This window comes from Zalophus californianus, chromosome 10 (genome assembly GCF_009762305.2).
Source record: "Zalophus californianus isolate mZalCal1 chromosome 10, mZalCal1.pri.v2, whole genome shotgun sequence".
Taxonomy (NCBI): domain Eukaryota; kingdom Metazoa; phylum Chordata; class Mammalia; order Carnivora; family Otariidae; genus Zalophus; species Zalophus californianus.
The window spans coordinates 109842438-109863427 of NC_045604.1; the positions used below are offsets into that span (position 1 = coordinate 109842438).

Here is a 20990-nt window from a genome sequence, read left to right on the forward strand (position 1 = left end):
TAGCATGTCATCACTTGTCAGCCCTTACAGGGGACAGAGCAAGGAAATACGGGGTTTTTTTAATTACATGTTCATGATTTCCCATTTAAGTTTAACATTAAGGTTTTTTTCCCCTCAGTCTTTCTAAATTTTACATTTTTGTGTTCTTCCACGAGAAATGTAGTTTCTAGTAACATTAATACATTTTTTTATCCTATAATAGACATAAAATAAATTGTAGTACCAGTGTTACTATTGAGGATTACTACTGAGTGAAGTAAAAAATGTTTTATAGTTATTTTGCGCTTAATGCATATCTCACTAAGGCAGTACAGTTAGAATATAGACTAACCTAGGCAGTAGATCGATGACGTTCCTCAGTTCTAGAAACTTGGTAGCCAGTATCTCCTCAAATAATCCTGTTCTCTTCCTTTTGCTGTCACACTTTTTCCCCGTCCTCTGTGGCTCTTGACCCCATCTCTTTGTCTCTGTGATACACTCTGGATGATTTCTTCAAGGCAGTCCTATAGCTCACTAATTTTCTTTTTAGTGGGGTGTAATCTGCCATTAAACTCATCCACAGAGGTGCCTAGGTGGCTCAGTCGTTAAGCGTCTGCCTTCGGCTCAGGTCATGATCCCCGGGTCCTGGGATCGAGCCCCGCACCGGGCTCCCTGCTCGGCGGGAAGCCTGCTTCTCCCTCTCCCACTCCCCCTGCTTGTGTTCCTGTTCTCACTCGCACGCTCTCTTTCTCAAATAAATAAAATCTTTAAAAAAAAAACCTCATCCACAGTGTTTTTAGTTCCATTTCCTATATTCTCATTCTGGCATCCTGATTTTATAATACTCCAGATCATTTTTCTAGTGTCATTTTTTGCCTGTATTTTTAATCCATTTAGTTCTCTAAACACAATAAACATAGCTTCTTTGTGTTCTGAGTGTGATCATTCTGACACGTGAAGTCCTTGTGAATCTCATTCTGTTGTTTCTGCTGGCTCTCTTGGTGTCTTGTTTTCCTTGTGCGTTTTGTAAATTTTAACTGTGAGCTCACTTCTTGGGGTTTTGATAGAAATGGTTCCTTCGGGGAGGATTCACTTTTTCATCATGTGCCCAGGGGCAGTGTCAGTCTAACACTACTTTATACTTTAGATTGTTGTCTGCAAGGCTTTGGGTCATCGAGATAGTAAGAATTTAGTCTTGGATGAGGACTCGGTATAATCTTCAATTCTCACAGGGCGTTTTGTTTTCCTCTCCATCCACTCGTCAGTATTAAAGCATGTTTCTCCTTGTGGTCTGTAAGATTTGTCTGTGTGCCCTATGAAGTAAGAGCTCAAGAAGATGATGAATATCATCATCATTTTCTTTTTGAATATATAAATGACTTGATGAGTACACTTAGGAAAATCTCGCTTCTGTTTAGCTTACTTCTCTGGGGTTTCACTTTCACTTAGATTTGGACTCCTAGGAACTCCTAACTTTAATTTGATTGCAAGTTCTGTTTTAATATCAGCATTTTTTTAAGCCTTTTTTCTTGTGGACTGCATACAGAAAAATGCACAAAATTAAGATAGCCAGCCTAATAATTTATCACAAATCAAACATTCATGTAACTACCACCTAGAAATCTTCAAGAAATAGAACATTGCCACCATCTTTGAACACTTTGAAGATTTTGTGACGATATCATGTTGTCTCTATTCTTCTATGACTGGCTTCTTTCACTCAGCATTATGTTTCTGGGGTTTACCCATGCTCTGTAGTTCATTCATTTTCATTGCTATGTGGTATCCCATTTGTATCAAAATACTATTAATTTTTTCCTCTACTTTTTAAAAAAATTTTTTTTTTATATTTTATTTATTTAGTTGACAGAGAGCACAAGCAGGGGGAGCGGCAGGCAGAGGGAGAAGGAGCCTCCTGTACTTTTGATAGGCATTTGACTTGTTTCCACTTTTTGGCTTTCACAAATAATGCACCTTTGAACCATTCTTCCACATGCCTCCCAAGCCTCCAATCTTGACCAGATTTGGGCTTCGCCATCCTGCTGGCTACTGATTTTTTTTTTTTTTAAGATTTTATTTATTTACTTGAGAGAGAGAACAAGAGCAAAAGAGAGCATAGAGGGAGAGGGAGAAGCAGACTCCCTGCAGAGCAGAGAGCCCAACGCAGGGCTCGATTCCAGGACCCTGGGATCATGACTTGAGCCAAAGGCAGACACTTAACTGAAAGAGCCACCCAGGCGCCCCTGGCTACTGATATTTTCAAGCAGAAATTTTTTATTTCTGAACTTTTGGTCTTGTTTCTCATCTTTGGGAGGATTGGTCTGCCATTACTGAAAATAAAAGTGCTATTTTATTGTAAGCTTTCAAAATTTTTGAATATCTAAATTACTTGATAATTACATTATTTTTAACTAATAAACTTTGTCTTTAGAGCATTTTTAGATTCATAGCAAAATTGAATTGAAATAATTAGTACATTTTTACAATAAAAAGTATCTCCTAGACTTCCCCTCAACTAAAAAACAACTGATTTTTATTTTTATGTAACCTTTTAGTTCTTGGAATGCAAACACAATTTTTTCAGAGAGTAAATGCAGTTCTGGGTATCTTGTTTATGAAATAATGTTAAGCAAAAAATATTTTCCATTTTTTTCTTTATGATGTTAATAATGATCCCCTTTAATAACAGTTTTATTGAGTTTTCCTCTTTGTTAAATACTTTGTTCATGGGGGTGCCTGGGTGGCTCAGTCGTTAAGCGTCTGCCTTTGGCTCAGGTCATGATCCCAGGGTCCTGGGATCGAGTCCCACATCAGGCTCCCTGCTTGGCAGGAAGCCTGCTTCTCCCTCTCCCACTCGCCCTGCTTGTGTTCCTGCTCTCGCTATCTCTCTGTCAAATAAATAAATAAAATCTTAAAAAAAAAAATACTTTGTTCAGTTTTCACCAATGTTCTAATGAACATTATTCTCCATATGGCACTTTCCCTTTTCTTTCTGTATACCTGCTACATGCTGAAACCCTAAAAGTTAAAATTCAGGGTTGGACATTATTAAAATTCAGGGTTGGACATTATAAACAAATTCATGGTCATTGAAACTATTTCCAAATAGATTTCCAGTGGAGTTGTACCAGTTTATGTTGCTGTTGGAGATGTACATGAATTGCTGTAGTAATTTCTCAGTGATGATGCATAGTGGTGGTGTTAACTAGGCATAAAGTAGCTTACTATTTTAGTTTATTTCTTTGTTAATGGGCTGCATGGCAGTTTTCATACATTTTTTTGAGTAATTGTATATCTCTCCTTTGTGAATTGTTTGTACCTTTTCTCACTGAATTCTTTTGTTGTTGTTCATGTTTTCCTGATTATGAAACACAATACTTGTTTGTTCAGTCTGGAAAATATAAATGATTAAGTATAAACCTAGCCCAGGTAGCTAAGAATACTGTAGAATATACTAAACAATATAGAATACTGATTTGAATAGGAAATGCCAAGTTTAAGTATTTAATAATTTATAGTAAATGTTAAAGTAACCCTTTAGAAATGTAGTATACTTTAATGTTTCCCTCTCATTCTACAAATGAATGTATTATTTTTCAAGTATTTGCAAGATTAATTTCTGTGAAATACCAGTAAAATGGGATCAAATTGACAGATTTTGTGACAGTTTGTTCTCTTACCTCCTGAGTTTCATATATATCCTTTTTTCTAGGGACTTACTGATTCTGTGCTTTTCACATCACTCAGATGCAAATATTCATTCTTAAACATATATAAAAATTCTTGTGAAATCCAAAGAAAGGGGACTGTGCAGTAATTGTATTATATCTTTTCAAACCTGCAGTCTTCTGAGTTTCCTGACATGACTTGTTCCTGGGCTCTTGGGACTGAGGTGTTAATTCCCACAACTAAGCTAAATATTGTTAATGTAGACCCAAAGGGAGGCACAAAACAAAGTTGAGCAGGCTGGCATTGTGTGTGGCTGACTCTCGGTTATTTTATGTGCAATCTTTAAATCACCTTTAGACATAACCAGCTGGTCATTTTAGCAAGAGGGATTTATTCACCAGAGAACCTCCTGTGATGGTAATCTCTTTGAGCTGATTACTAAGACCTTTCACTCACATGTGATGAATCTTAAATTGGATCGAGGCAGCAACAACTATCTAAGGAATAAAAGCTTGGAATACTAGCCTGGCTCATTTAGGAGGAGTGCTTTCTTGAGACCCTTCAGCTTGTCAGGTCAGATCAGATGTGAAATAACATACATAGGTGGGCAGACTTGAGTTCTCACAAGCCTCCCACCCCAGGCTGTAAATATTGATGTCTTGGGTTATAGTTCATTTCTACAGAAGAGAAACTTTCTATTTAATTACCTGTGCCCACTGAATGTCATTTAACCTCCAGGAAAGTTCTGTTGGTGAGGGTAAAGATATTAAAATAGAAATGACTTTGACAGTTCAAAATGAGAGCCTTTGGGGGGGAGCGCCTTTTGTGTCAGTCAGTAGAGGGCCCCCGATTCTTGATATCGGGATCATGAGTTTGAGCCACGGGTCAGGTGTACAGATTACTTAAAAAAAAAAAAAAAAAGATTGCATCATAAACAGGTTTGACTTAAGATTGAAACATAAATATGTAACAGAATGAGACCCTCTGATTTCTGCCATGTGGAATTCCTTCTCTTGCAGTGTTTTGATATGTGGTCTTCTTAATATTGGAAATATAAAATTAATTGGTCAGAGAAGAACCCCTAAAATATGGTTGGTTTTTGTTTTGTTTTCTTGAAATCACACCTACTATTCTACCTCTGTGTCATATACTGTAATTCTGTATAATGTACTTTAGAAAATACATAAAAGTAGAAAATTTTAAAGGATAAGATTTTTAAAAATAGGAGTTGTAATACTTTCTTCCAGTACCATAGCAGATCATCTTCCATGCACCCCACGTGGATACCACTGGCTTCACTCATGGGTAGCCATTTTGTCAAAGAAGATTCTTCACTGAGTGACCTTTCTGGCTGTTTATTGGGTTGTGGTAGCCACACTTATCAGAACATTACAAACAGGCATATTTGAGATAGAGGAGCTTCTCCACATCTGGGTTGTGGTTTGTCTGGATGTGCATGTGAACAGAGTTGTTTAGCCTTTGAGGCCTTTCCCCGATGATACTAGATTCTTGGTGGTGGCTAACTCTCAGGTCAGCCTACAAAGAGCTGTATAACCTGCAGAAGGGTTGCAGATGAAGCATGCCCTCCCAGACTCTGTTCCCAGACACTCTCCCCCACGGGTGAGAAGAGGAACTGGAGGGAAGTGCTTTTTCTCTCCTCTTCCTGCTGGACCTGTCCTACTATTAAAGGCTCCACTGTTGGCACTGGACAGGAGATACCTGGGAAGAAGGGATTCAAGAATCATGGGGTGGAGTCATCTGAAGAACCTTCAGGAGCAAGGAAAGTGAGAAAGATGGAGAGGGGAATCCCCATGGCCCTGTGAGCCGAGAGGCTTTCCTGCTACTGAAGTAGCTAGTGCTACACACCCCACAGGCTGTTCTTATCTGTGGAATCATCCCAAGAGCTCAGCATGTTGCTGTATTTGGTGGTTACAGGGTGAAGAACCTTGCTGGTTAACATTTGTTAAATCTGGACAGTGATACATCAGCATGTGTTATCTTACTCTATATCCTTACCTTTAAATGTATTTCATGATAGTGATAAAGGGACAAGGCTATGGGTTTGGCATGAAGAGAGTCCGTTCTTAGGCAGACATGGTCTGTTCTTTCAGCCTTGCAGCTGGGCAAACTGAACGTCACTGAAATTCTTCATGGGGACTTGTATTACCAGAGGGTTACAGAAAGTATTAATGAATTAACAGAAGGTCTTTTATATTCCATCCATTTACTTTAGCAAACTGTTTTATGGTTTTTTATTTTTATTTAAATTCAATTAATTAACATATATTACTGGTTTTAGAGGTAGAGGTCAGTGATTCATCAGTCTTAATATAGTACCCAGTGCTCATTATATCACGTGCCCTCCTTAATGTTATCACCCAATTACCCCAACACCCCACCCCACTCCGCTCCAGCAACCCTCAGTTTGTTTCCTGTGATCAAAAGTTGCTTATGGTTTGTCTCCCTCTCTTTCGTCTTTTTTGTTCCTCTCTTCCCCTATGATCCTCTGTTTTGTTTCTTAAATTCTACCTATCAGTGAGATCATAATTGTCTTTCTCTGATTGACTTATTTCGCTGAGCATACAACCCTCTAGTTCCATGCACATCATTGCAAATGGCAAGATTTCTTTTTTTTTTTTTTTGATGGCTGAGTAGTATTCTGTTTTTTGTGTGTGTGTGTATCACATCTTCTTTATCCATTCATCTGTCGATGGACATCTGGGCTCTTCATAGTTTGGCTATTGTGGACATTGCTGCTACAAATATTGGGGTGCAGGTGCCCCTTCGGATCACTACATTTGTATCTTTGGAGTAAATAACCAGTAGTGCAATTGCTAGGTGGTAGGGTAGCTCTATTTTCAACTTTTTAAAGAACCTCCATACTGTTTTCCAGAGTGGAGCAAACTGTTTTTAATTGCTAATGTGCATATGTTTTCCCACCCCTTGTTTGTTACAGTTTTCTGACAAACCGTAGGTACTCTTCATCTAAATTCTCCAGTTCCATACTGTTCAGTCAGTAAGAATTTGAGTGACTTCATGACATTGACACCTGACAGGAGTGTGCATTCATTAGTATGTTTATTGCTTTTTAAAACTAGAAGCAAAAATAGAAATTAAGTATATCTGTCTTTTATTTGTCTATTTCATTTTTCTGATCTGCAAACAATTTAATAGGCCAGTCATAGTGTATGATGAGGCACGTTATTTTTCATTGTATTTAAATCAGTGGCAGGTGTGGGATTTGGAAGCACTGTGAAAATAACATCATTTATTTTTGCAGACTTTGTAATTTTCTTCTGGAAAATCCAGACTATCCAAAGAGAGAAGACAGAATCATTATCAACCCCAGTAGCAGCCTGCTTGCCAGCCAGGATGAAACAAAGGCAAGTGTTGTGCTCTTTGTTTTGCAGTCTACCTAGAAATGCTCTGCTTTTTTCATCTTTGTGATAAGAAAGTGCTTTGTTGGGACACATTTTTTAAAAACTAGCCAGGAAAATAGGATTTCAGAATATACTTATCCCTTCAGTGGATTTTCCCAACCTGAGTCACTTTGGATTCTGTATTTAACTTTTGTTGTAACTCCATCATCTCTTTCCCACAAAAAGTTAAACACCTTCCATATCTTTAGTCTTACAAAGCTAGTTTTTAAAATGAAACAAGAATTAGCCAGGATTCTTTGTATCATTTTGGTGGGTTTTTTTGTTTTTGTTTTTCAATATTTTATTATGAAAATTTTCAAACATACAGTAAAGCCAAAAGAATTTTACACTGATCACCTATGTATCTACCAGCAGTACTATTAAAAGTTAACATTTTATTATATCCACTTTGTCACATATCCATCCCTCTGTCCATCAGCACATCTCTCTTATATTTCATTTCATTATGATGCATTTCAAAGTAAATCACAAAAACATCAACACACTGCCCTATACATACATACTTTAGCGTGCATTTCGGCACCTAGAGTTCAATATCTGTTTATAGTTTTTCTTTTGATGTAAGATTTATATACAATGCATACACCTGTATAACCAAATCCTGTATTAAAATAAAAAGTTTGATTTTTTTTTTTAAGATTTTATTTATTTGAGGGAGAGAGAGAGAGCAAGCACAACTGGGTGGAGAGGCAAGAGGGAGAAGCAGACTGCCCGCTGAGCAGTGGACCACCCCCCGCCCCAAGCCCTGCTGACGCGGGGCTCGATCCTGGAACCCCGGAACCATGACCTGAGCCAAAGGCAGATGCTTAACCAGCTGAGCCACCCAAGTGCCCCTATTTTTTTAAATCTTAATCATCACTTTATTTGTAATCCTACCTAGCATTTAGCGTGTCAAGTGGTGAAGGAAAGTCTAGATCAGAACTACTTCATGGCTGCTCGATCCTTCTATTCCCCACACATTCCTTTGACCATCTCTTTTACATATTCTGTAGCAAGAGAAATGCTGGTTTTTTCTGAACGTTTTGTGGAGAGAAATTGGCTGAAGGATGGGTTTCAAATCCGTAGCTATACTTTTTACTGGTTTTGACTGACACAACTAGTCTTCAGACTCCAGACGGCTTATTTAACCTCTCTGAACCACTAGTTTTTTCATCTCTGTACAGGACTGGTAACCTCTGTAGAGGAGTCATCGTGTATACAAATGAGATGATTCTGTTGTGTAATAAGCAGTCCTTGAAGTGATACCACCTCGTGGGAAATGCACTATCTGGCCTCCTAATGTGCTTCTCTCTCTCCCTCTCTCTCTCTCATTTCAGTTGCCTAAAATAGACTTTTTTGACTATTCTAAATTGGTTCCTCTTGACCAGCGTTGTTTCATCCAAGCTGCTGACCTCCTGATGGCCGACTTCAAAATGCTCAGCAGTCAGGATATCAAGTGGGCCCTGCATGAACTCAAAGGACACTATGCAATCACCCGAAAGGTGCTCTACTTGGTCTTCCTGGTGGGGTCACACCTCTTGACTACTTCTTCCCATGATAACAGAATGAAGAGTTCAGCTTGCGGAAATTGGGATGGTTTATGATGGCAAAGAGCTTAGGAGTTTGTCAGGGTGAAGATAAATAGACAAAGGTACTTGCTGATCAGGAGGAACCGAAAAGAAATAATAGATTAGAAGCAGGGAAGTTCTGAGGGCACCTGGCTGGCTCAGTCAGTAGAGCATGTGACTCTTGAACTCAGAGTTGTGAGTTCAAGCTCCACCTTGGGCATGGAGCCTACTTAAAAATAAAAAAAAAGTTTCAAAACAGGGAGGTTCTGGTTTACCCATGGAGGGTAATGAATATTATTGTAGAGGGCAAGATGACTGGGTGTGAAAGGTGTGTTCTAGTGCCCTTCCTTGCTTTCCTGTCCAGCTAGGGGTAGGTCTGCTGGTGAATGTGGCCTCACCCTGAGTCTAGGCCCCTTCCCCCTTATATGGCCAAGAAGATCGAGGCAGCTGTCAACAAATTCCTCTAATTGTAGGTTAATCTTAGGTAAAATTACTGAGGGGAACACAGAGTTAGTGCTTTCTGTTTCTGAATCTCATTCCTCATGCCAAATAGGGAATGCTGTATTGTCATTGAAAAATAAGGAGCATCCCCCTCCCCCCAAAAAACCAGGGACCACAACTTAAGGCCCTCCTAGCATCAACGTTGCTCCAGGGGTTCCTGACACCTTTGCAGAACTCCCAGGGGGCCCAGATGTAAAGGGAAAGGGCAGCAGCACGAGGCAGCTCCTGTGGCCTGGGGGCAGGTTGGTCCTGTTAGCAGTGTCCCTGCCACTGTCCTGGGACCAGTAGAAGGAATTGGCTAGCTGATGCTTCTCCTTGGTCATCCCACAGCCCACTCGTCATTTGGGTGAGAGGTTGTAGGGTTCTGTGGCTCACCTCTTATTTGTATCTTCTTTACCACTTTCCTTGTCTTTCTGGTCTGTCCGATTTTTCTATGCTGTCTGCTTGTTTTGGTGAGTAGTTGGAAAATTTACAGCGTTTTGAAGTGGGGTTGGGCTGGCCTGTTTGAATGAAAGTGGGGTGTTTAAGGGTACGTACTATTTGGCAGAAGCTAAAACCTGTTGCGTTCAAGTTAGAACTTCTCCCTGCTGTATGCAAATGGTGCCCAGGGGTTCTGTCCTCTGGACAGTGATGCTCTTGTGGACTGGGTGTGGGAAACACACCCCGAGATGTGTTCTAATTATGGCCATAGCACATCTTCCATGTGCCACTCCCCAGACGTGATGATAGCTTAGTCTCCTGCTATATATGTGTGTGTGTTCACTAAAGACAGTCACATTTCCCTGGATTTTTCTCTCTTTGTATTATAAACCTCAAACATACATAAAATTAGAGATTGTCCTATCAGCGAGCCCCTGCTTACCCATCACTCAGCTTCAGTAACTGTCAGCTCCTTCCTAGTTTTGTTTCATCCCACGTGACCCACTTCCCCCCTCCCTGTTTTGAAGCAAACTCCAAGAATTGTTTCATTTTCTTTAAATCCGTGACTATTTCACTGTTTACCTTTAAAAGATGAAAAACAATCTTTTGATTGTTTTTTCTTTTGAAAAACAATCAAAATACCATTATCACACCTTCAAAAGTAACGTTATTAGATATCCACTCATTTTGTTCAAATTTCTCTGGATGTGTCAAAAACCTTTGGTCATGTTGAGTTCCAAGTAAAACTCTTTCTTGCAGTTGGTTGATGGGTTACTTAAATCTCTTAATCTCTTAAGTTCTTTCTCCTCTTTCCCCCTTTACTATTCTTGCTGCTCATTTGTTGAAAAAAATTGGTTGTTTGTCTTACAGGTTTTGACAATCTAGATTTTGCTGACTGTACCCTGCGGTATCATTAACTGGTTCTTTGGTACACTGTATTTCCTATAAATTCATAGTTAGATCTAGAATCTTTTTTTTTTTTTTTTAAGATTTTATTTATTTGACAGAGAGAGACACAGCGAGAGAGGGAAGACAAGCAGGGGGGAGTGGGAGAGGGAGAAGCAGGCTTCCCGCTGAGCAGGGAGCCCAATGTAGGGCTCGATCCCAGGACCCTGGGATCATGACCTGAGCTGAAGGCAGATGCCTAACAGCTGAGCCATCCAGGTGCCCTAGATCTAGAATCTTGATCAAACTCAGGTATAATTTCTGTCCCCCCCTTGAATTTTTATTCCATTTCTGCCAAGTGGGTCTCTGACTTTGAGCCGTGTCTTGAACATGCAGAGCTTCAGTTCTCTTGGATGTTTTATGTGGCTAATAGGAGAATTAAGTGGGATACAGTGTAGGGTGAGCCCATCACAGTGCTTCCTGTGTATCAGGTTTCAGTAATAAGTTCCCTCCCTCTGCACTTCCTTCTCTGTGCAAAGGAACAGTTGTCAAGCCTCTGTATGTAGGAATTTCCCAGTGGCCCATCTTTCAGTGTGATCTTAAGAGTCAGTCCTTAGAGTAACGTTACAAGAGCCTTCTCTGATGCAGCCTCCTTAGGTTCACAGTGCTGAATTACACGGGAGGGGCCTGTGACCCCAGGGCCTGCTCTGGTTTGTTCCCAGCCTGTGGTATGGAGGCCCTGGGTGCAGGAAGACTCTGCCCCCAGTGTGTGTGTGTGGTTGAAGATATTTTAGCTCAGCTCTTTATGGACGTATCCTGTGTGTAGGTTTCTTGGAGACCACAGTGCAGCTGCAGTAATGTTTCTTCTGGTCGTTAGCTCTGTAGGGACAAAAGTGCTCTCAAAACTGGATAACTTCTAAACTGGAGGGAACAGATCATCCTTAAAACTCATGGCAGGAGTTAATTGTTAAAATGAATGTTGATTTTTATCAAAGTAATTTATGACCATAACTTTAAAAATCAATTAGTGCCAGAATGCTTATTTGTAATTTTTTACAAATTATAGGCTGAAGTCCCCTTCTTCACCCTCTTCCTCTGTTTTCCAGACACAACTTGATTCTTATTTGTTCTTTTTCTTTTTCTAGTACTTACCTCATTTATGAACACATTTATGCTTGATTAGTTTTAGAAATCATCCATACAAACTCACCTTTTCAGTATACAGTTCTTGTTAAATCTGTTTTTAAAGTTTTTATTATCATGACTGTGGAAAAATGTTCACTGCTGCGGCAAGTAAGCTACTATGATAATGTCTCCTTTCTTGAATTTTCTATTTTTCTTGGAGTTAGAATTGGTTGCCTCTGTCTTTTCATTTCCTTTTTTCTTTTTGTTGCTTTGTTTTTTGATGCTGTGGCTGTCTTTTCATGGCTGACAACTCTAAAACGCTGTTTTAACCACAGTTCGCCTGTTGTCAAACCTGCCCATCAATCCTCAGTTCATTTTTGTCCCTTCCTCCTCCATACCTGTGTATAGCTGTCCGCTTGGGAGTTCCCTTTGCCTTTGGACAAAGCCTGATCCACTGTGTTCTAGATCCTGACAACTTTCTCTGTCTTGGTTTACACACTCACACTTGGCTGATAGTTCCCCTGGGTTGAAAACTATTGCTCCGCCAAGTTTTTCCTCAATAATCCTGCCACAGATAAAACTGTCCCTTTCCTTCAGACAGCATGTTGAGTGCCTGCTACAGGCCATGCACTGAGAGAGTCACAGTGAACAGTGGAAGGCTCCTTCCCTTGTGGAGCTTAATACTAGTGGACAGTGTCCTCTATTTTAATCACCCCTTAACTTCTGTTCCCTGACATGTGCTCATTTTGAGGGTCTCCACTCCCCAGCCTCCCCACGTTTCTCCCCTGTGTACTTTAATGATCACCTCTGTCTCCTTACAGGTGACAAGGTCTGCATTTTTGGACCTGACCTCTACCAGCGTCACAGAGGAGTCTGTGGCCACTCCTCAGCTTTTATTTCATCAAATACCCATTGTAGTATTTCTAGGTCATGCCTTAAAAGAATTTTGGCCATTGTCAAGATATCCTAAGAATCTTAGCAGACTGTATCCTTGGTTCTCAGAACCAGTACCTTGAATGGGGATTTGATTTGTGAATGTGAGCAAGCTGGAGGGAGAAATGCCAGATAAGTGTAAAAGGAAAAAATATTTACAATATCTGTTGTACCTGTATTCCTCCTGGTAGGTTTTTTGTTTGTTTGTTTTTTAAGATTTTATTCATATATTTGACAGAGAGAGACACAGCCAGAGAAGGAACACAAGCAGGGGGAGTGGGAGAGGGAGAAGCAGGCCTCCTGTGGAGCAGGGAGCCTGATGCGGGGCTCGATCCCTGGGATCATGACCTGAGCCGAAGGCAGATGCTTAACAGCTGAGCCACTCAGGTGCCCCCTTCCTGGTAGGTTTTTTTGAGTACTTAACTTTGTGATAACTATTGGCTAGACCCTGAAGACAGTGGCTTCTGTAGAACACAAATTAGCTTCCTTCTGAAGAGCTTTCAGTCTATTTGAGAAGATTAAAGGGGAAAAAAGATTAAAACGGTGTGATGAGTGTTAGAAAAGAGCAAATAAAAGTACGTGAGAGCACCAGGAAAGAAACGAGGGTGTTATTTGAACAGGATCTTAAGGGAAAGATGTTTTCACTGGAGAAATCTTACGTGCAGAGGCAAAAAAAACAAGTTACCATGGTGCCTTTGGGTATGTAGGTGTGAATTATAGCTAGCAGTTCTTGAAAGGGAAGAACTCTGATTTATAATTGTATTTGGTCTATTTAACTAGATCTTTAGTTAATATTAAGATAAGGGATGGTTGTCGTAACTACTGAAGTAAGATTTTGCAGGCTCCTTTAATTTATCAGCAACATTTGTTTTAAGGTACACTTTTCTTGACAAGGGCCAGTATGGATTTTTTTCCTTCTAACTAGAAATAGTATTTAAATGGGACCAAGGTAATGACCTTATTTCATCTCCAGACAGGAGGGTGGTGTGGTTGAAGACCCAGTGGGCTGCCAGTTAACAAGCTCTGAGTTCACATTGCCATTTCATTAGTTGCTGATAAATGACATCTACCCTTTAATCATCACCTCATTTATAAAATTCAGGTTATCATAACGTGTCCTGGCTTTTTTCTTGGGTTTTTGCAAATAGCCCTAGTTCAAGGATGGAGTGTTTATCTTCTAGGTAGAACTTGGTAGAAATTAGTGGTTTTGCTGCGGAGTACAGACATATGACTTTAAGATTGATACATAAGGTTTGTGGGGAACACCTCGGATAGTCAGAACTCCAGAAAGAAGAAACAAAGCAAGGGAGGATGTTGATCAGGGAGATGGAGAGGTAGTAGGATGACTTCTGTTGGGCAGCTCTTGGTGGGTTTCCCTGAACCACTCTGTGAGGACAAGGTGATGTCCTTCTCTGTAAGCCTCGCTTCCCTCTGCTATGAAAGAACCCCTTCCTCAGAGAGTTGCTGTGAGAATCCCATGACCGGAGGGGTTACCAGACCCACACAGAGTGCTTCAGTCACAGAGGTGTATAAGCACATGGTGATTCCCTTCCTATTCCCAAACCTGAGAGCTTTGGAAAGGAGGGGATAGAAGGTAGATGAAGATGGATAGATGATCTGTCCCTCTTCTTAGCTAAAATAGTTGTTCTACCCTTCTTTCATTTTACCAGAGGGACACACAGCTGTTTTCCTAGGATAAACATTTAGAATGTGACTTAACTAGCAACATTCCTGTAACACATAGATATCCCTGTAACCTTTTATTATTCACCAAGAGTATGAAATGCAAACCATGCAGGTTGCCAAGGATACACCCTGGGCTTTGGTCACCTTCTCTGTCTTCCAGAAGCCCATTGTCCAGTGGAGGGGATGACATGAAACAGAATCAAATAAGTGTATCATTACTGTTACCAGCATTTCAAAAGAAAAATGTAAGGTACTTGGAAAGAGTGTAGCGGGTGGACCGAGAGGCTCCAGGAGGGCTTCCCTGAGCAAGAGACATTTAACCACAAACCTGAGTGTTCTGTAAGGAGGAGTTCAGTAAGGGGGAGTTTGGGGGTGTCCTTTCCTTGGATGAGGAATACTGTAGAAGAGCCAATTTGGAGGAAAAGGATCATGAATTCAGCCTGGGAAGCATTGAGTTGCCAGCCTATTGAGTGAGGTTTGTGAGACATCCAAGTACAAAGAATTCATCTGGGTGCTTGAATGGCCAAAAGAGGTGGGATCGTGAGGGTCATCAGCACATGCAGGGTGACCTCCCCAGCTTGGACGAGGTAGGCACAGGGAGAGGTGAGGCTGCCTGGAGGCCTCCCAGCATGTAAAGACCAAGTGGAGGGAGGGTGGTGAGGAGGAGTGGGCAGAGAGGAGGTGGGACGCCAGAAGCGGGGAGCAGTCCGTGTTAGCAGTACTGCCAAGAGGCTAGGTAAGATGGGGACCAAAACATAGGGGCGGGGGTTGGCCTCCTGTTACCAAGTAGATAAGCTAGTGGAAAGATGGGTTTCGGTGCCTGATCGGAGGGAGTTGGGAAACGCACGCAAGGTGAGATGAGCAAACACGGACAGATGGCCCCTTTGATAGGTTCAGGCTGGGGTGCGGTGGCTGGTACCTGAAAGGGGGAGGAGGGATTATTATTTTTTTTTTTTTAAGATGGCAAAGACTTGAGCACATTGAAATGTCAATTGGAAAGATTTAAAAAAAGCTGAGGGTACAGAAGAAAAGGGATTATCACTGGCAAAGACTTTTGCCCTCCAGTGTGCTGTACAAAGAGGAGACGCAGGTGAAGCTGCAAGGAATATGGGAGTGTTGGTGGAAAGTGGTCCCAGAGGTATGCCATTTAGGGTGTGCCTGTAGAGTCTCAGTCGCCAGCCATCTGTTAGGTGACCCACCCTGTATGTAGCCAAGGACAGCTTGCACACTTGCTGTTTTCTTATGTTGCCCTTTGTCAGTAAGCATTCAGTTCTGCCCTTTCAGCAGTTTATGAAAGTCAGAAAGCAAAAATAATGCTGCAGCCTGTTTCTGGTAAGCTATGCAGGGGAGCTGGCTGAAACTGTGAGTCAGAATGAGATTTGGGGTTGCCTGCATTTCCTGTATTCTTGTGTCCCATTTACAGCAGTAACTTCTCTGTTTCTCAATTTTTAGGCCTTTTCTGATGCCATTAAAAAATGGCAGGAACTATCACCAGAAACCAGCGGAAAAAGAAAAAAGAGAAAAGAAATGAATCAGTATTCTTACATAGATTTCAAGTTTGAACAAGGTAATGGCCAACTTTGAGTTTTGCTGACTGTGTGAAGCGGCCGTGTGGAGCCCTCTCCTTCCCACGCAGCCCGTAAAGGCCGCTGTGGCATGGCCACCCTGCCAGGCCAGCCCAAGGACTGGCTGCATGGCCTGCTTTGGGGACACATTCGTATGTTTAGGAAGTGACTGTGGTTGTCACCCTCCTTCTTTCTGCCTAAGGTATGCCGTGACCGGAACATTGTGTGCAGTGGCAAAGAACTCACATGTGGGGAAGTGTTTGGGGACACTCTCAAGCTGGGGGGTGGGGGGCTGGTCATGAAGGTTTGACAAGAATTAGCTTTATCTCTAGGAAAATTACCTAGGCCAGAGATTGATTGCTCACTGCAGAGGGATCGCTTGTGCACCTGAGAGAGTGACTTCTGCACAGGAAAAGCCAGCAGTTCCTAAACAGCCACTTATGTGCTGAACTGCCGAGAGCCCTTCCAGAGACGTTACTTTGGGTCTAACCCCCACCCCCAGGGTAAATGTGTTGAATTTTACATCACATTTGATCTGAGTTGCTTGTGTTTGAGAAAAGAGCCCACTGTAACTTTTCCTATAGATTATGTCATAAACAGGAATATTTTCCTTTTGTTTCCTCTTATCTTTCTCTTAAATCTGTACTTAGTTATGTAACTTTGTTTCAGGTCTGACTCAATGGAAAATCTAGGAGCTAACCATAGAGTTGGAAAGTTTTTGGGGGTTCTGAGCTCCTCAGGATCTAAAAGGAAACCCCTAGGTTCTGATTCCTGAGGTCCCTGAACTAGTCTGTGGTGCAGTGCTCTCCTGTCATGACATTCTCACAGGTCTGCCAAAGAATGAGAAAGTGGGGGCAGTGTGTAGGTGGTTCTTTATTCAGCTAAATTTATCCAGTCTAGACTCAACATCCCAAGTACATAGTCGATCCATATTTGTTTCTGTCAGTGGTAGAGAAAAGAAAGTACCACTTTGCAAGATGGTCCACTCCCTTGTTGGTCAGCTCTATCTCTTAGAAACTTCTTTTATATCAGGTCAAAATGCACCTTCCTGAAATTTCTTGCCATGGGTATAGTTCTTGTCTCTGAAAAGACTTGGAATCTGTCTGTTGCTGCTTTGTCTTTCTGACTGCCCTTCTCTGTGTGTCTCCTCTAGCTTGTCAGAATCTGTTTGAAAGTCTGGTTGGACAGAATACTCCAGATGAGTCTGCTGTGTAGAGACAACACACATCATTAATATTTACGGCTAACAGATACACTTAACCTTCCTTGACAGCAGTTTACAAGTATAGATAGTCTGAGAGTCCTCCATCTATCTGCTCCAGGAATCTAATTTTCCCCTTTTCAGCCATTTTTCTATCCTAGCACCACTGTTTGGGTTATACGTTGCTTGGCTCAAAGAGGGAGTCAGGATTCTCCCTCCACTGTCCTTTTTATGGTTTTATGAGCTGACCAGTAGACAGTCTTCTTCTGAAGAGCCTGGGTAGAATCTGGATGTAAACTGAACATCAATAAAAAATACAACATACTGTCTTGCAAAGCTGACCAAGACAAAAGAAGACACAAATTACCAGTATCAGGAGTTTTCACCCTTTATAGGGGATCTCACCATAGACCCTACAAACAGCTAATGCAGAATACTGTGAACAGCTTTACACACGTAAATTTGACAACTTAAATGAAATAGACCAGTTCTTCAAAGAAAAGACAAAATACCAAGACTTATCCATGTTTAAATAGATAATTTAGATAGCCCTGTAGCTCTCAAGGAAATTGAATTCATAATTTTAAGTCTCCCAGAAAAGAAATCTCCAGCCTCCTTTGGTTTCACTGAAAAATTCTTCTAAAAATGTTTAGAAAAATTAACGCTAATTCTACATAGTAGCTTCCAGAAAATAAAAGAGTAGGAAGCACTTTCCAGCTCATTTTATGAAGTCAGTATTAACCCAGGTAACAAAAGCAGACAAAGCACAAAAAACTATAGACCAATATCCCTCATGAATAGGCATGCAAAATTCGTTAACAAGATACCAGCAAATAGAAGTTAGCAATATATAAAAAAATTATGTGCCATGATCAAGTCAGGTGTATTCCAGGGGTGCAAGGCTAGTTTAATATTTTGAAGAACAATCTGTATAATCCACCATATTAACAGGTTGAAGAAGGAAAATTACGTGACCATGTTGATTGATGCGGAAGAGGCATTTAACAATATTTAACACCTAGTCAGGTTTAAAATTCAGAAAATTAGGAACTTGAGAGGAGCTTCTTCAACTTGATAATATCTACAAGAAAACCTAAAGCTAATACTCTATTTAACGGTGAATCCTTTCCCCCTAAATCAGGAATGGGGGAAGGAGGTCTTCTGTTTACTGCTGTGCAACATGAATTGAAAGTTATAGCCAATGAGGAGACTCCAAGGAATCTACCGAAAATACATCTTCTAGAGTCATTGAGTGTCATTGCAAGGTATAAGGTCAACCTACAAAAACCGATAATATTAAAAAAAAAAAAAGATAATAGTTCTATATACTGGCAATGAGCATGTGGAAATCAAAGTATAATACTATTTGTAACTATTCCCCCTCCATTAAATACTTGGCTTAAATCCAACAAAACATGTATTAAGACTTGTGATAAAAACTAGAAAACACTCAAGAAAGAAACCAAAGGTGCAAGTCAGTGGAGACCTGTTTTGTGATCGTAGGCAGGAAGGCTGAACGTCGTAAGGATGTCAGTCCTCCCCGAATTGATACACAGATCCCAGCAAAGCTTTTGGGTAGCTACAGGCAGGTTTGTCCTAGAATTTCTATGGAAAGACGGTACTGGAGTAGCCAGAATAACTGCTGAAGAGAATTAAGTGGGAGAAGGATCAGGAACCAGGTAAATACTGATAAAGCCAGAAGATGTTATGAAGAAGAGACTTCAGACAGTGAATAGAAGATCTTGGGTGGAATAAGCAGTTTTCTATAAAACAGAAATTACCAAATCCACAGAAATAAAAAAGCTGAACAGGCCAATTACATGGTCTGATATTTTATTCTGTTATCTTTTACTCTAAATGTTACTTATTGTAGATTTAGGTATACTACTCTTTCAGCTTTTGTATATGAAAGGTTTCAAAGTAAAAAATTTAAAAAACCTTCATAAGACACATGTGTACCTACCAGCATGGCCACAATTACAAGCTGACGGTACAGGTGATAAGGACGTGGTACGACACACTGCCAGTGGAGGGAGCGTGTAAATTGGCACAACTGCTTTGCAGAACTGGCACTATTTTCTAAAGCTGCAGATATGCCTATCTATGATCCAGCACTTCCCCTCCCTCATGTATGCTCTGCTGAATTGCAGACACATTCAGCAATAGTAACCCACAACTCTAAACCCAGCTGTCCTCAGTGGAATGAATAATAAAGTGTGGTATATTCACACAGTGCAGTACTGCCAGGATAGGAGGGACCTTCCATTTGGAGCATAACAAGGAAAAAGAAAACATTAAACTTAAAATATGTGCATGATAAGTTAGGGAATGGTAAGGGGCTGAATTTTCCCGCATGTAGAGTACGTTATCGGAGTTAGAAACGTACTGTTTGGGGGGTATGTGGGGGACTGGGCCACAGGAGCCTGGAAGGGATGCCCTGGATTCCTCGCAACAGTTGTCTGCATGATTTTGCATTGTCACATGTCTTCTAGGTGACATAAAAATAGAAAAGAGGATGTTCTTTCTGGAAAATAAGCGGCGACATTGTAGGTCTTACGACCGGCGTGCCCTTCTTCCAGCTGTGCAGCAAGAGCAGGAGTTCTATGAGCAGAAAATCAAAGAAATGGCAGAGGTAGGAGGACGGGTTTGGGGTGTGTTTCTGGCATTCTGGTTTGCTCTTAGGACTTAGTATAAAACTATCTTTTAAGATTTACATTTTCTTTGAAGCAGTTGGTTTGAATAAACTAATACACTTATAAAGCTTTCTAAAAAAACAGAACTGGGTTTTGTAAGGATATTGACTAAAGTTCACCATTTTATAAATCAGATTTATGTTAGAGAATTTTAATTGGAGCTTAGTGAACATATGTATTTCACCTCCCTCAGCCTCTAGTAACGAAGAACAACCAGAGAGAGATCCCAGTTAGCTCTTCAGTTCTTCCAGATAAACTGTCAAGTGTGCAAGACAACCTGAATGTTTATGTACTGGTGGTTTACTACATATTTTCTAGACCAGTGGCTCTCAATTTGACCCATGACCCCCTGAGTTCCCAAGACTCTTTAGGAGGTCGGTGAAGGCAGATCTCTTACCCTGATGATGAGACATTATATTTGCCTGTTTCACTTTGTTGAATCTGTTCTGACAAAACAACAGCAGTGGTACCTCAGCATAAATCAAGTCGGTGGCACCTTTCTTCACCACCATGCACCCACATTTAAGAAAGAAGTCCATGTTACCTAAAAATGCCTTTGATGAGGGGCGCTTGGGCGGCTCAGTTGGTGAAGGTCTGACTCCTGATTTCAGCTCAGGTCATGATCTCAGGGTCTTGAGATTGAGCCCCATGTCCAGCTCTGCACTGGGCCCTCTCCCCCCACCTCCCCTGCATGCATGCCTGTGCTCGCTTGCTCTCAAAAAAATAAGTAATAAAAAATAAATAATGCCTTCAACGAAACAGTAAAATTTATTCATTTTATCAAATTTTGACCCTTGAGCATGTTAAGTTTTCGCTGCTCTGTGTGACAACGTGAGAAGTCCACACAAAGTGCTCCTGCCGCATCCTGACTGTGATGATGTCCCAAGAAGCACTTGTGCCTTTGAGTTGCAAGCTGCCAAATGAGGCACTTCCCCCCCGCCAAAAAAACACTATTTTTACTTGAAAAAATGCTGACAGAAAAATTGATTATTCAGGAGTAGGCATTGGGCAGACATCATATCAAAAATCAAGTGATTATTTGTGACCAATGATAAAACTCTACATCTCAAGCAGAAATTGGAAATTTGATTCATCTGTCACAGTTACTTCTCATCTGTTACATGAAAGTCTGTTGGTGTAGCTTGCACTTTAATGGATCTTCCACACATGCGTGATTTTAGCCTCTAAAACACGATAATTTGTGAGTTATGTAGGTCTTCCAGATGTTGGCACATGGTACAGTATCAGACCGTTGCAGTCATTAATTTCTCATCAGAAAAGTGTTAAAAGTGTTGGCAGAATGCTTCTTTGTAGTCCTTGTCTTCGTCCACATTGTTACGTGTCTG

The 20990-nt window shown here is 40.9% G+C and overlaps 1 protein-coding gene across 7 annotated transcripts in view; it reads left to right on the forward strand.

Moving 5' to 3' along the window:
* Nucleotides 1-20990, forward strand: part of RNF216 (ring finger protein 216) — a 151147-nt gene that overhangs the window by 36365 nt on the left and 93792 nt on the right. For all 7 annotated transcript variants that reach the window (XM_027610514.2, XM_027610518.2, XM_027610521.1 and 4 more), the window contains 4 exons: nucleotides 6929-7031; nucleotides 8405-8569; nucleotides 15638-15752; nucleotides 19444-19583. In XM_027610514.2, the coding sequence (XP_027466315.1) occupies nucleotides 6929-7031; nucleotides 8405-8569; nucleotides 15638-15752; nucleotides 19444-19583 (523 nt within the window). The remainder of the gene's footprint in view (nucleotides 1-6928; nucleotides 7032-8404; nucleotides 8570-15637; nucleotides 15753-19443; nucleotides 19584-20990) is intronic.